The sequence below is a fragment of the Dama dama genome, chromosome 12 (assembly GCF_033118175.1).
Source record: "Dama dama isolate Ldn47 chromosome 12, ASM3311817v1, whole genome shotgun sequence".
NCBI classification, from domain to species: Eukaryota; Metazoa; Chordata; class Mammalia; order Artiodactyla; family Cervidae; genus Dama; species Dama dama.
Genome location: NC_083692.1, coordinates 64,323,937 through 64,340,927, shown reverse-complemented (window position 1 = coordinate 64,340,927; position 16,991 = coordinate 64,323,937). Strand labels below are relative to the sequence as shown.

General features: G+C 40.9%; 1 protein-coding gene across 1 annotated transcript in view; it reads right to left on the bottom strand.

Annotated features, from left to right (window-relative positions):
* VPS39 (VPS39 subunit of HOPS complex) overlaps nt 1-16,991 on the bottom strand; it is a 47,078-nt gene that overhangs the window by 28,754 nt on the left and 1,333 nt on the right. Inside the window, exons 2-4 of the mRNA XM_061157484.1 lie at nt 9,451-9,516; nt 855-919; nt 521-563 (exon numbers count right to left, since the gene is read on the bottom strand). Of these exons, the coding sequence (XP_061013467.1) occupies nt 521-563; nt 855-919; nt 9,451-9,516 (174 nt within the window). The remainder of the gene's footprint in view (nt 1-520; nt 564-854; nt 920-9,450; nt 9,517-16,991) is intronic.

The window sequence follows — 16,991 nt, the reverse complement described above, 5'->3', positions numbered from 1 at the left end:
TCTTTGTGACCCTATGGACTATAGAATGCCAGACTCCTCTGTCCATGGGATTCTCCAGGCAAGAATACTGGAGTGGGTTGCCACCTCCTCCAGGGGATCTTCCCAACCCAGAGATCAAACCCGGGTCTCCTGCATCACAGGTAGACTCCTTCCACTAAGCCCCTGGGAAGCTCCACTGTGACTTATCCCACTATAATATGAGTACTTTCTGTCATTTTGGTCTTCAGAATCAGAACTTAAGTTTTAAAAATGGAAACCATGTCTCATTCAACTTGGTATCTCCAATGTCTAGAGTAAGGCACAATATATATTGAATGAATGAAATGACACTTCTTGGAGAACAGAGCTCAAGATATGGGGGATGTACCTTTATTACCTTGTGTACCCTGCTGTATCTGGTGTGGAATGTGTCAGTTTCACTGTTAAATAACAACTGTCAAATTAACCATGAAAAGGTTAATCAGATCACAGTTTCTGTTTCTGTTGATACATGAAATACAAATGCAACCCCTTTTCTTACCTAACAAGCTGACCAGAATCTTAAACTGGGAGACCACGTGGATCTGGAAAAGAGCAAATTGTTAGATTCAGTTAAACATTTCTGACAAGGTTCAGCAAATGTTCATTTTAACTAAAAATAAAAAGGGACTAAAAAGCCAACATCAATGGCAAGGATCTGACTTAAATGCAATCACAATTTCTGCTCATGAAAGAGGATTTCAGGTATGTGATGGACGGACAGATATCCCTGCAGAAATAGGAGGACAGACAGCAGAGGATTCAAAGACGAGTAAATAATTTTACCAAAGTTCTAGCTTTGATCAGGTCTCTTAGACGTCAATTTCATGGCTTACCTGCTGAATCTTTTTGGAGAAGTTCTTATTGGATTTCTCTAATGTCACTTCAAACCTGTTGCAACCTATGGAAAAGAAATAAACACATTTCCAAACACAGGAATACCTATAAAAAGAACCATGACAAAAAAATGCTGCTCCATACCGCTCTCCTACATGAATCATTAAAAAAAAAAAAAAAAAAATCCTGAAAGAACAGAAGTTGGAGATCTAAAAGAGACAGTTGTCTTTACTAAAGATAGTAAGTTGCTTTCAGCTCCAATTTTGGAACAAAGGGTTTCATGCACCTCTTCCTGGCATTAGTAGAAAGGACCACACCACAGTTTACTGAAGCTGCAAGGTACTTATGAGGATTTTATCCCACATAATAGTACCTTGGCAAAGTATTTCATCAAAAGAGTGTAAAAAGTAACAGTCAAATATGGGAGCCCAAGCAATGAATCCCAGCCCAAAGCATTCTTAGATCTAACTAACTCCCAGCAGCTACCATATGTCCTGCATCACAGGACAGAGCAAACACCAGCCCCGGAGCTAAAGCAGTTTAATGCATCTACACTTACTGCCACTCTTGGATGATGCTACACCTGCTGACACTGTTGCAAAAAAAGGGGGAAGAAAGTTATAGGCCTTAAAAACACCTGAAGCCCATCTTGCTCGGGTGACCAAAATATTTAGCATCAAAAACCACCAAAGGGTCAAAAAGAATAAATATCACAGCAATAATAGCAGTTATGATTAACTAAGCAACAACTAAGTGCCAGGCTCTGGATTTTTAAATTTGTGTGTATTCTCTGTGACTTCACTACCACCCCAAGAAGGAGGGTGGTTATTATTCCAATTTCATCTCTGAGAGAACTGACAGGTCAAGCAGTTAGAGAGCAGCCAGGACAGACAGGCCAGAGGCAAACTCAGGGCTGACTTTACATGGAGCCTGGATAAAGCCTGCACCCTGCCACCTGCCTCCCAGCTAGAGGAGAGACTATGTACATTGCTGACCATGCAAGTCAAGTCGGTGGAGATTCTCCGAGCAGCCACAAAGGCCCACGTCACCAAAGTTGGTCTTACTTCCACCACATGTCCCTAAGAAGAGGAGATGAAGATGGGGCCCTGAGGTTGTGGGTGATTCAGAAACCTACTCTGTATTATGTCATTACATTTCACAAGGGAAAAAAAATATCAGCCATTATTGCTTGATAAAGAGTTCTATATTTGAAAAGGACATTATTACCTCTAACAATTCTCTTTCTAGGCAGAATTATCTAGGACAGAGATTGTCACACGTTTTGATCTCTGGACCCATTCATCCTAAAAATTACTGAGGATCAAACCTCTACATGGATTACAGCTATCAATGTTTACCATATCAGAAACCAAAACTGAGAAATTTTAAAAACGTGTATTTTGGTGGGGAGGGGTGCTATCCTGCGTCTTTGTAGCTGCACAGGTTTTTCCCTAGTTGTGGTGAGTAGGGGCAATTCTCTAGTTGTGGTGTGCTGGCTTCTCATTGTGGTGGCTTCTCTTCTTGCTGAGTACGGGCTCTAGGTAGGTGGGCTTCAGTAGTCACGATTTCCAGGCTCTAGAGCACAGGCTCAATAGTTGCAAGGGCTTAGCTGCTCCCCAGCATGTGGGATCTTCCCGGATCAGGGATTCAATCTGTGTCTCCTGCACTGGCAGGCGGATTCTTTACCACTGAAACACCGAGGGACGCCCCTTAAAAACATGCATTAACTGACTTATAACAGTAATAAGCTCATTACATATTAGCATAAATATTTTTATCAATAATAACTATTTTCTCCAAATTTAAAAGAAAAGCATTGTTTTACACTTTTGTAAATCTCTTTTAAGGTCTGGCAGGAGACCCCGGTTCAATGGCTGGGTTGGGAAGATCTACTGGAGAAGGGATAGGCTACCCACTCCAGTATTCTTGGGCTTCCTTGGTGGCTCACCTGGTAAAGAATCCACCTGCAATGTGGGAGACCTGGGTTCGATCCCTGGGTTGGGAAGATCCCCTAGGGAAGGGAAAGGCTACCCACTCCAGTATTCTGGCCTCAAGAATTCCATGGACTGTATAGTCCATGGAATAGCAAAGAGTTGGACATGACTGAGTGACTTTCACTTCACTAACAGAAGATAGCTGGCTCTCATATTTGTTTCTGCATTTAATCTGTTTTGATACACTGTATGGCTGAGGTATATGACAAACATCTGTCCTCATGTGGACATGTAGTTGAAAAAGGGAGGAATAGCTTTTTAATAGCTTTTTCAGATAATTGTGGATCTTTGATGCTAGACCAAAACTTGACAAAGGGAGTTTCTTGCAATCTGGAATCTGAAACCTATTAATGAACTTTTCTGTTAAAGTCCATTGGTGTATCTTACATTTTGAGTGGCTCTTTTATTTATGCTTTGTTTAGAAAATATTGGTTCATATAGTTATGCAGATTTTCCAAATGTTGACACATTTTGTTATACGATTGAGAAAAAAAAAAATCATGCTCATTATCACCCCAGTCTCATCAGAAAAAGCTTTCAGTGCTGAGAAGCTGTCAAGTTCATGGGGTTGGATACAATTTTTCCACAATTCTGATTTTCTCTTGAAAGCTCTAACTTTATCAGTTAACTGGCAGTAACACTACTGCCAGTTGTTTTCTTTGAAGTGAGAGACTCTATTCATTTTTGAGAAAACATCTACCAAACACCCAAATGCTCTGAAAAATGACAATCTATCTGTTAGTCATTCTCTCAAGCAGAAATGATGCTCCATTAATAAATGGTCAGCTCAGCTCATTACTCCCAACAATCACATGAGAGCTTTCCCCTGAGATGGTCACTGGGCTGCATACCTTGCACACAGCAGAAGTGCTTTACGTGTACTTCCCATTATAACACAGAGATTACTGAAGAGGTGTTCTCAACGGTCAAGACATAAGAAAACTAATACTTTTTACTGCCCCACAAAGAACATGTATGCTTAGTTGCTCAGTCATGTTTGACTCTTTGCAACCTCATGGACTGCAGCCCGCCAGGCTCCTCTGCCCATGGGGATTCTCCAGGCAAGAATACTGGAGTGGGTTGCCATGCCCTCCTCCAGGGGATCTTCCCAACCCAGGGATCAAACCCAGGTCTCCCACATTGCAGGCGGATTCTTAACCATCTGAGTTACCAGAGGTGAAACTGGCAAAAGAAAAAAAACACTGTGAGCATACACTGGGAAAAAAATACAACTGCTAGGTCAGTGTGGTGCCAAAGTTTTTTTTGACACATTGTCATGAACTTGTTTTAAGGGGCAGCAGTTTTAGCTGCCACTATTTTTAGACCATCAGTGCAAATGTCGATATATGTCAATGAAAAAATGATAATGTTTTAGTGTTACGGTGTGAACTTAAGTTTTGATGTTGTGGATCCTCTGAAAGGATTGTGTGTTACCTCCTGGGGTCTAGAAACTGTCGACTGAAAAAAATGCACAACCTAAAAGTTGAGAATTATATTTTATTCTGTAGACTTGCTGAGTACCTCAGGAAGAGCCAGGATATATAGGAGTTCAGACCAAAAACAAAACAAAACCAGGTGGTCAAACATCAAAAGATAACTGCTATTCAAGAAAACTAGACTTCTCAAGTTTAGTGCTTTTCTATGTATGGGAAGATATGAGTCTGGACTCACTGAAATCATTCCTCTGATACGCACCTTAACCATTTAAGGCCAGTATACTGTTTTTCAGGCTTCCCAAGTGGTGCTAGTGGTAAAGAACTCACCTGCCAATGCAGGAGACATAAGAGATGCAGGTTCAATCCCTGGGTTGGGAAGATCCCCTGGAGGAGGGCATGGCAACCCACTCCAGTATCCTTGCCTGGAGAATCCCATAGACGGAGCAGCCTGGCAGGCTACAGTCCATGGGGTTGCAAAGAGTCAGAAACGACACAACCGAAGCGATTGAGCACACAAACACATATACAGTTTTTCTCCCTTCTGAATCCCCTCAGGGTACACAGCTTGAGCCTGCAGTGGTTGATGGCTTGAGGGTCACACATCCTTTGTTCACTGATATGGCACGTAACATTTTTCCTCCACAAGACCAGACTTTGCAAACCATTGCTCTAGGGTGAAGCATCACTGAAGTAAACATAAAATTGTTAAGACCTAAGATGAGAAGCAATCTAAAGCTTCCGTTTAAGATACCAGCAGACTGAAGTTTCTAAGTAAACTGAAGCCGAGAGATGTTTGTGAACTCACAGGAGTGAGACGGCTCAGATCAGATTGGAATCCAGGTCCCGTTCATCCCAGTCTTTCCAAGAAATCTTATTACCCACTCTGTCCCTTTCCTCAGAAAGACAGTCTAGTCGAAAACTTATCAAGGTTTTAATAGGGAGAGAGTAAAGAGACAAACTAGGTAATTCAATAGTTAATCCCAGTAGGGGATTGTCAGTAAGGAAAAAAGTATGGGAGACCCCTGTGTAAATCAATGACCAAGCAAGAAAGCAGGTTTGCTTAAGCACATGTGTGTTAAGCCACCTCAGTCATGTCTAACTCTTTGCAACCCCATGACTGTAGCCTGCCAGGCTCCTCTGTCCAAGGGATTTTCCAGGCAAGAATACTGGAATGGGTTGCAATGTCCTCCTCCAGGGGATCTTCCTGACCCAGGGATAGAATCCTGGTCTCTTATGTCTCCTGCATCTGCAGGTGGGTTTTTTTACCACTAGCACCACCTGGGAACCACAAAATGACCCAAGAGAAGCATGAGACGTGCCTCCAAACAATAAAACAATTGTGCATGAGACACACATCCTGCCCAGTGAGCTCAATGAATTAATGATTCCTAGGTCACACTCCTCTGCACACACTAAAAACAAAAATATGAGGAAAAAGTGACATTATATTGAAACCTCAGATAATTTATCATTTTTAGCATATGTTATTGCCTATTTTGTTCACTTCTATTGTGCCATGATAGTCCCAGTTTGACCATGTAGGACAAGAAAACTCCCCCACCTGGCATGGAGGAAGAACTGATGACGGAAGCATGACATCTGCTCAAGAATGAGGAAGAAGGCGGTTTTTTCCCCCTCTCCCAACTTTTCCTTTGATTATAAAACTGTAGCCCACTAAGTTCTCAAGGTGTAGCATCCTCTTGCCCATCCACTTGTTCGTCTCACAGGCGTCCTATTTTAATAAATCTCTGCCTATCTATCACGGTGCTTCTTGCTGAATTCTTTCTGTGCTGAGACATAAAGGACCGGAACTCCCAAAAAATGCCACCTAGTGGTTTCAGTTTGGAATATCTCAAATGTGGAAACTCAGTTCCATGGCTGATTCATAGAGGCCCAAGTCTATTTCTGGCTGATAAACACAACAGAAAGTGGCTTAGAACTGAACTGTTCTCTAAGGGTATATGGAGAAGTGAGGCTTCTAATTAGAGTTTGATTTCCTAACTGTCTAAGGTAAGTTAATACTGCTATCCCAGTGACCTGTGGGGAAACAGGGAAAGTAACTAACCTGTCAAGGGTTACATGATGAATTGGGTGGGGAAGGAACAATCACCACCAGGGTTCCAAGTCAGAGTAACATTAACATTACCAGTTTGAGGCTATACTATGTTGAAAAGTTTACTTTAAGAGTCCAGTTTTCAACTCCTCATCACTTATACAGAAATGATATATTAAACAAGTTACTTTATCAGAGTATTCAGTATTTGATGGTACAAAGAAGTGATTATCTTTTGGGATAAGAATATTAGGTTCTCTTAACTCGATGCCTTGTACATCATCTGAGCCCACAGTAAAGGGTCAAAACAGAGTTGCTTAATGTTGAATAAAATCAAAGGCAGGTTTAATTTTTAAATTATAGACTGGGTTGATATCACAGAATACAAATATTCTGGCTTTGAAAAATTTAAAGCAAGGGCCAATAAAGTACCGACTGGGGGTAAAACCCAGTCCTCCACATGTTTCTATAAATAAAGCTTTACTGGCACACAGCCACATCCATGCTCTTTTGCTACAGTAGCAGAATAACCATGACAGACATCTTATGACCTGAAAAGCCCCAAATATTTACTATTTCCGTAAGTAGATAAGATAGGGGCTCCCCAGAGAGAGAGAATCAGTCGTGGTTTTCTTGACACAAAAGAAGCCATTTTCGTTCCCCTAAGCCGTTCCGTGATCTAAACCTGACCACAGTGCTCGTCCCTGCCAGGTCTCAGTAATAATGATCTTCAGGGAACAAAAGAACAAACCTTTATCAGGCAAGAGAAGTCACAACAGCAAACACATCAGGTATCAAGACCCCCAGTTCTGTTTCATTGGTAAAGATGAGCCTACTTTCTTAAGATTTTGCAGAATTTAACACCTGTCTGCCCACCCTTGCTGAAGGAATAATGATGTTGATCTTTTCAGACCCTCTTGACTTCACTCAACTAAAGTTTCAGCTCTCAACTACCCAAGTCTCTTAATTTAAAAACTTTCCCAATTTTGCTGCTTGGGGACACGCTGCTTTGGGAAAGATCTCCAATGTTCTCCTTAGTTGCAACAAGTAATAAATCCTTCTTCCACTCTCTTTCTTGCTTGTGTCTTTTTGCTCAACACCCACCAAGAGGCGAATCCAGTTTTGGGGTAACATTTAGTTCTTTTTTGGGAACAAGTTAGCAGACTATTGATTTAAAGTTAAAAAACTTAGAAATGAAATATAGTAAGTCTCCTACATACTAACGTTCAAATTGCGAACTTTCAAAGATGCAAACACGCGTTCCATCAACATCAGGTGTGACTGAAATTGCCGGCTGTGCCCTCCGATTGTGTTAGTTGGGTATCCAGGCTAACTTTGTTGGTCTTACAAACAAACAGGACTTACGAACGTGCTCTCGGAAAAGAACTCGTTCATGTGTAGGGGACTTACTGTAAAGCCTATTTTGATCCTCTGGTTTCCTTTCCTACCCCATCACTGAACTTGACTAGGTACCATTCTCCTCCCCTATTACACCAGTGAAGGGAAGCAAAATATACCACCCTCACATCCGCTTCTCTGACACAAAGATTATTCTGAACTGAAGGTAACTGAGGAGCAGCAGATACAAGAAAAGCTCTCTACCCTCCCCCATCTACCAAAGAGCAAGACATAAATTTACAAAGGTACCTTCTCTCCCCTCTCTACCAAGGACAATATTTAACTTAGAGACAACTCTAGACCCTTATCAGCCCAGAGACTACACCAGAGCAATCTACGCAACAAATTTATCTTATCTCCAGCTAGTTTCCCCATATATTTGCCACTCTAGAAACTCAAAGTCCTCTTCCTTTGTCTTGGTGCTTCTCTGATTTACAGCTCCTCATCCAGTCAACCTCAGATGGGTAAGAGTAAAAAAGAATTCTTTCCTCCCTTACACCCGGTAAGATGCTCTTTTTTCCCCAATATGTTACCCTTGTTACGAGCTCCAAAGAGAATGCTCTATTTCCACTCTTACAGAAACCTATTTACTATGGAAAGTTACATACCAGGTTGAAAGTCATATAATTCTGTTTTTTCTAATATAGCCAAATAATGACAATTTTATATGGTTCAACCTACTTTGGCATTAACAGCTTATTCCTATAGTATGTATCTCCAGGATATAATATACAAACACATCAATGTTCTACAAAGGGAACACAGAAATAAAATTAGGAAAAGGGAGTGAGGAACTTTTTCCCCACTAGAGGGCACTCTAACAGAGTAAACTTCAAATATTTTTAGAGGCTTCGTTGGTAACAGAATCCTCAGGCAATGCAGGAGACCCTGGTTCAATTCCTGGGTCGGGAAGATCCCCTGGAGAGGGGATAGGCTACCCACTCCAGTATTCTTGGGCTTCCCTTGTGGCTCAGCTGGTAAAGAATCTGCCTGCAATGTGGGAGACCTTGGTTCAGTCCCTGGGTTGGGAAGATCCCCTGGAGAAGGGATACCCACTCCAGTATTCTGGCCTGGAGAATTCCGTGGACTGTATAGTCCGTGGGGTTGCAAAGAGCTGGACACAACTGAGCAACTTTCACTTTCTACATTTTTACTGACAGAAATATTTGATTAAAGTTTTAGTTTTCCAAGTCCTTGCATCTGACCCCAACAATTTTGTGAGATACTTTATAGAAGAGGAAACAGACACTGGAAAGGACCTACTCAGAGTCACATGTCGGAGAAGTATAAAGCCTGACTCAAACCCAGGTCCTCTCTGCCCTAGCCCACCCTGCAGAAGTTTAACACGATCTTTAAAATCAATAGCTCCTAACTTTTCTTCCCTTTCTATCGCACCATTTACACAAGAATTTTATTCCTGTAATATTTCTTTTTTCTGGCCTGAGTCTCCAAGAAGTGAGAAGGGAAAACACATCCAGCCCCACCTCCCAGAAGGTGATATGGGAACACAGTCTGAAAAAAAGAGAAAACCCTTGAGAGAGTCTCACAAGTTTCTCCTTACTCCCCGCTCTTCCACTGTGCTACCACCAATCCCCACTCACCTTTTTAATGGTCCAGTAATCATTGATTTCACAGCTGTATACCAGTTGACTACCAATTTTTTAACTTGAGTGGTAAGCCACTTCTTACTTGGTTCTGAAAAGTTGCCACTTACCAACATCTTTCCGAATCCTATAGAGAAGAAGATGACCTTGTTTTGTTCCAACAAGCAGCCATTCCTCTGAAAAACAAAAGGACCATCAGCTTTAGTAAGACCCTGTTTCTTTAGTTGGGGCTTATAATCAGAAATCAAAGGGTTGAGAAAATGAGTTGGCTTTGATAATATGTGTTTTGTAAAACTAAGAAATATTTATATTCAAGAAATGTTTGAGAATCAAATAATTGAAAACAATATTTATCGAACTAGGTAAGACATATCAGAGAATGAAAAATGCCCCCAGCTTCACTGTTTCAAAATGAAACCGACCAAAAATATGATAGAAGTTTATAAAATCATAAAATGGGTAGCATAAACATAAGACTAGGCATGTTTCCATGTGATATAGCACATGAAGCTTACAGAACTATCTCAAAAGATGGTCTAACAGATAGTATCAAGTGTGACAAAGATGTGAAGAAACTAGAATGCTCATACATTGTTTGCAGGAAAATAAAATTGCAGCCCTATGAAAAACAATCTCACAGTTTCATAAAAGACTAAACACAGAGTTACTGTATGACCCAGCAATTCCAAAACCCATGGGTATACATATAATGAAACATGTGTTCCCACAAAAAATTGTACATAAATGTTCACAGTAGTGTTATTCACAATAGCCAAAAGGTGGAAACAACATAAGTATCTACCAACAGATGGGTGGATAAACAAAATGTGGTATATCCATTCAATGGAATATTCCAGTCATTAAAAGAAATGAAGTGGTGACATATGCTACCATGCGGATGGATCTGAAATATTATACTAAACGAAAGAAGCTAGACAAAAAAGGCTACATATTGCATGATTCTATTATATTACATGAAATGTCCAGGATAGGCAAATCTAGAGACAGTAAGATTAGTGGTTGCCTAGAGCTGGTGGGCTTAAGGAGAATGGGGCTAGTGGGCTTGGGGAAAAAGAAATGGGATTTCTTTTCAGGGTTACGAAAATGTTTTGAAACTGACTGTGGTGATATTTGCACAACTCTGTGAATGTACTGACAACCATCAAATTGTACACTTTAAATGGGTGAGTTTTACGGTATATGAATTATATCTCACTAAAGCTCTTACTTGAAAAAAAAAGAAAAGATGTTCTTGGTTACTGGTTCTTTAATTTTGATGTGCATCAGAATTATTTGAGAATTTATTAAAATAGATTAGTAGGCCTTGCCCTCAGTTTCTGATTCAGTAGGTCTGGAAGTGGGCCTGGGAATCTGCATTTCTAATAAGCCCCCAGGCAATGCTTATGCTGTTTGTCTAGAGATAGCATTTTGGGAGACACTGCTCTTGGCTAAAAGTCAAAAGGTTCTGAAAGGACTTAAATAATTACCCTAATAGATTTATATCAAATAATTAAGCTAAATTAAGCATGTACAGATATTTCCCTGGCTTTTTGATGCTGTAACATAAAGGTCACTCATTCCCTTCATAAACTTCCAGATCCTCTGCAAAATAAAATATTGGATAATGACATAAACAAACTTTACTGAGGATGCAGTAAAGTATTCCTGGAAATGCTAAGCACTTATCACATGCTATAACAACTATCCTTTGAAGTATGTCTTTTTCTTTTTTAAAAGAACTTTTGGCCATACCACATGCGGGATCTTAGTTCCCCAACTAGGGATTGAACCCATGCCCCCTGCAGTAGAAGCATGGAGTCTTAACCATTGGACCGCCAGGGAAGTTCCAGTATGCCCTTAACTTAAATCTCTATTTTATAGATGAGGAAGTTGAGGCCTAGGGAATAAGTAACTTGTCCAGAGTCACGCATTTAGTAAGACATGTGTAGCAGAGACAGGATCCCAACCCCAATTTGTCTTACCCTTAGCCACATGCTGAAAGTGAAAGTCACTCAGTCATGTCCAACTCTTTGCAACCTCATGGACTGTTCATGGAATTTTCCAGGCCAGAATACTGGAGTGTGTAGCTTTTCCCTTTTCCAGGGGATCTTCCCAACCCAGGGATCAAACCCAGGTCTCCCACATTGCAGGCAGACTCTTTATCAGCTGAGCCACAAGCAAAGTCCAAGAGCACTGGAGTGGGTAGCCTATCCCTTCTCCAGGGGATCCTCCCGACCCAGGAATTGAACCAGGGTCTCCCACATTACAGGCAGATTCTTTACCAACTGAGCTATCAGGGAAGCCCTGATATGAAGCACATGTTATGATGCACTTATTAAGGCATCTCATCTCAAAACAATGGGTGTTAGCCACAGGCTATCTGAAAGGTACGGTTATGTTTATAAAACAGGTCGGGAACAACACCAGAAATATTTCTCCAGGTTGATGTCCGTAGTCTTCCAGAAAAAGATAATGACTCTGTTCTCTTTTAGGTTTTAAAGTAAAGGCAGCAATGAGGTACCATTACACGCCAGCCAGGATGGCTGCCATCCAAAAGTCTACAAGCAATAAATGCTGGAGAGGGTGTGGAGAAAAGGGAACCCTCTTACACTGTTGGTGGGAATGCAAACTAGTACAGCCGCTATGGAAAACAGTGTGGAGATTTCTTAAAAAACTGGACATAGAACTGCCATATGACCCAGCAATCCCACTTCTGGGCATACACACTGAGGAAACCAGATCTGAAAGAGACACGTGCACCCCAATGTTCATCGCAGCACTGTTTATAATAGCCAGGACATGGAAGCAACCTAGATGCCCATCAGCAGATGAATGGATAAGGAAGCTGTGGTACATATACACCATGGAATATTACTCAGCCATTAAAAAGAATTCATTTGAACCAGTCCTAATGAGATGGATGAAGCTGGAGCCCATTATACAGAGTGAAGTAAGCCAGAAAGATAAAGAACATTACAGCATACTGACACATGTATACGGAATTTAGAAAGGTGATAACGATAACCCTATATGCAGAACAGAAAAAGAGACACAGAAATACAGAACAGACTTTTGAACTTTGTGGGAGAATGTGAGGGTGGGATATTTCAAAAGAACAGCATGTATACTATCTATGGTGAAACAGATCACCAGCCCAGGTGGGATGCACGAGACAAGTGCTCCGGCCTCGTGCACTGGGAAGACCCAGAGGAATCGGGTGGAGAGGGAGGTGGGAGGGGGGATCGGGATTGGGAATACATGTAAATCCATGGCTGATTCATATCAATGTATGACAAAACCCACTGGAAAAAAATAATAAAAGGAAAAAAAAAATAAATAAATTAAAAAAAAAAAAAATAAAAAAATAAAGTAAAGGCAGGACACAGAAAGTAATGTACTCTCAATGACATAAGTGGAAATGAGAAATAACACTAGCTCCAGTAGAACACTGGTGATTTATGTCAGAGCAGAACATGGGGGAACAAAAAAGAATGCAGTTCACAAGGCTTGCTTTGAAAAATATATTATGTTTAGAACTTTACTTATATTAATAGATATCACTGTACTGAGCAATTGGTAATATTAAGGTTGATTTTCAGGACACCCACTAATATTTCAAATACAAATAAAACAAAATTTTTTAAAAATTCACTTACACATAAAAACCTACAGCAAAAAGGCCAACATAATGTTCACCATCTTCCCCATCCTCTCCACCATGACCCCCAAACACCTGCCAGTTCCTGTTTTTCTTTACCTCTTTCAACAGGTTCATCAACTACCCAGATCTGCAAGGCCTATCAACTTTACCTCTACAAGGTACCTGGCAACAGCCCTCTCCGAGTCCCTGGGGACCCCTCAGCTGGTCTCACGTTATGTGTCCTTCCATGTTTGCTGGCTGTTACCTTAAAGCACATCTCCAATGCTGTCCAATTGGGGTTTAAAAAATCCTCATGAAGCTGGACTGCCAAAACATGAAGCCAAACTCCTAATCATGACTGTCAAGGGTGTGCTTTCCATTTTTATTGACATGTTTATTTGCCAATAGACATTTCTATCAAATGTCTACTGGTGATAAAATGGAATCAAATAAATTTAATGAAAATTTAAAAAAAAATTTTAATTGAGGGACTTCCTTGGTGGTCCAGGGGTTAAGAATCTGCTTTGCAAGGCAGAGGACAAGGGTTTGATCCCTGGATGAGGAACTAAGACCCCACATGCCTTGGAGCCTGAGAGCTGCAACATGTAGCAAGTAAGACCCAATGCAGCCAAATAAAACAAACAAACATTAAAAGAAAAAACTTCTTAAAAAATTTTTAATTGAAATTTTATTTGACCCTTCTCAATTATTCCTCTGGAGATGCTGACGAAAATGCACTTATCATACATGCAACATATTGAAACAGCTTTCTTTTAACGAGTAAAAGCACCACACACATATTCATTTCTAATACTCAAAGTCAAGGAAAAAGAGAGCATCATCCAGACATAACAATGGCACAGAGCTCTGACGAGGCCTGATTTGGTTACAGAAGTCAACGAGGGTTCAGGTGGCCTGAGAACCAACCCAGGGACCAGAGGACCAACCCAGGGACCAGAGGACCAACCCAGGGACCAGAGGACCACCCCATGCATGCTCTATGTCACCAGACAACATAGCCGTGCATGCAAAACACCGGAAATGAAAAGCCTGCAGAGTGGGCAGAGCACGGGGTAGGTGGACAGTCTCTCTGGGACTCAACACTGCACGTCAGAAAGTGGAACATACTACACAAACGGGTAACACAGGCAAAAACAAAGGAGAGTCAGCCCTAGAAAACTCCCAGTGGCCTAATCCTGAGCCACAAGATCATAGACACAATTCCTCCAGGGAAGGAAGGTGGAGCCCTCTAGCTCACAATTACCCTAGCGAAGCTCCATCCAACAGTGCAGCTCAGTCCAAATGGACGTGATAAACCCCCACTGCTGAACATGGCAGTGAGTACAGATGAACAGGATAGTGGTCACTTCCCTTCTTTGAGTCACAGGGCAAAGAACAGTGTTTCTCAAAGCATCAGCCCCTGATTAGCTGTGTCAGAATCACTTGGACTTATTAAAAATGCCCGTTCCTTAAAAAAAAAAAAAAAAATGCCCATTCTTGAGCCTAGCTCCCAGAGATTCTGATACAGTGATTCTGCAGTGGTGCCCTGAAATTTGCATTTTTAAATTTTTTCATTATATGAGACATTTACCTAATTCCAAAGCTAAAACTATGAGAAGTCCATCCTTTTCACTTCACCTTGTTCTCTTCCTTCTGCTGTAAGTAACCATTTTAATCATTCTTGATTTATTTTTCCATTGTTTCTTTGGAAAACAAATAAAAATGATTTGGTATACACACATACAGATACACACACATATACCTATATATATATATATATATTTTTTTTTACCTATATTTTTTTTATAGGCTCTGAATATACATTAAAGTTTGAGAACCAAGCTCTAGAATCAGATGATTCACTGGATTTACATTGGAAAACCTACTTAAATTTTCAGGTTCTTCCTCTGGAAAATGGAGTTGTTATTATTGCATAAATGCTTACTACATCTAAGTACTCAACAATGAAAGCCCTTACTATTAGTCAATTAAACAAATATTTAATAAGTATCCATTATGAGTCAGGAACTGTTCTAGGCACAGTAAATAAACCTATGGACAAAACAAAGTTGTTGCTCTGAAGGAACTTATACTCTAATATGGAATGACAGAGACAATAATAACATATAAAATAGCAGTAAGAGGCTTCTATGATAAGAAGATAAGGCTGAGTAAAAGAGTAGCACATTGGTGGATGTGGCGTTTTCTTTTACACAGAATAGCTCGCGAAAGTCTTGCTGATTTATGTGATATTTCAGCAAACAAAATGAGGAATGAGCCGTATATCTAGGACAAGAGACTGTCAGGCAGAGGAAACAGCAAGTGGAAAGGCCCTGAGATTAGTTACATGAGTTACATGCTTTGTGTGTTCATGAAACAAGAACGACCATGTAACTAGTAGCAGAGAGGAGCAAGGGATAAGACCATAGGGAAAAACAAGGAACATAACTAGAGGCCTGGTCATGACAGGTGTTGCCAGTCATGTTAAGGACTTTGGAACTTATTCCAGTTGTGATGTGAAGTTACTGGAGGGTTCTGAGCAGAGGAGAGATGCAAATATATGACATTTTCAAAGGATCTCTCTACCTCTATGTGGATAAAATACTGCAAATGGCACAATGGCAAACCCAGGGTGATGAGTCAGAAGACTATTATAGTCATTCAGATGGGAGAGACTGGTGCCTTCATCAACAGCAGTAAACAGTAGAGATGGAGAGAAGTGGCTGGATTGCAGAATTTTTCAGGAGGTGGAGCAGATAAGATTTGCTGATGGACTGGATATGGTGTATAAGAGAATAAGAGAAGTCAAGGATAATTCCAAGGCTTTGGGGTTTAGCCAAATGGGTAAACAGAAATGCCATTTCTGTTTGCAGAGATAATGGGATACAGGGGGATGGGCACATTTTGAAATCAGGAACTGTTCTGGCCATGCAACCGGATATCCAAATGAAGATGCTGAAGAGGCAACTGGATTCTACAACTCTGGAATTTTGGGAGAAGTCCTCCTCCTCCTCATCACCATCAGTATCTTCCTCACTTCCATGTCCCAGAAGATGGGATTATGGTGGCTCTATGGCATCTTCCAGCTCAAATACTGTCTGGCCCTCCAGAGGCCTGGAGGTTCCTGGATGAACTTTCCACCTAGGGTCACAATGTAGACAGAAGGGGTAAAAACTACAAACAGCAACATTTACTGCTGCTAAAGCCTGAAAATAAAGTAGTTTTGAGGCACAAGGCAGTAAATGGCCTCTCATAGCCCAATACCTAGTGCAGCAATCTCATAGGCAACAGGTGTTTCTCCTGTTTTGCTGGAGTTTAGACAGGCCAAAAGCTACCTACCATTTCAAAAACTGTTTCTGGAAAGCACAGGTACAGAAAATCTTTATGGTAACAAACTGCAGTTGGTGAAAGAGCCTGAAGTATGTGGACTACTAGTCCCACAGGGTATCAGGGTCAAGGATTTTGACAAGTTAAGTGGAGTGTGGCAAGTGGCTGCATCCATCCTTTTCAGAAACATATGTCCGAGGCTGAGTGGATTAGCCTTCCCTCCATGTTCACATATGAGGCAGCATAAGTCTCTGTTATCATTTATCTTGTATTGTAATCTGTTCACATTTCTTTGTCTTCCACTGTGTGTCCCAGGAGCACAGGCACTGTTTCTTACTCATCTTTGAGTTCCTGTTTCTAGCAGAGAGACTGGCCCATGCAGGCACTTAATACACACTTGAGAAAGAAACAGGGGAGTGATCCCCTTTGTGCTGAGTGGCAGATCTTTCATTTTTTCAATTTCTTTTTTTTTCTTCTCTATTTATTTTAAATTTTTACTGAGAGCATTTAATGACAGAAAAGTGGAGGTTTTCTTGAGATACTTGGAGGAAGTAGGATTCTCTCCTTAACCCTAGGACAGATTGCTGTGGAGGTGTGACTTTAAAAGTCCCAGAGCTAAACAACTACACTGTTACTGTATAGCACAGGGGCCTGTATTCAGTATCTTGTGAAAACCATAATGGA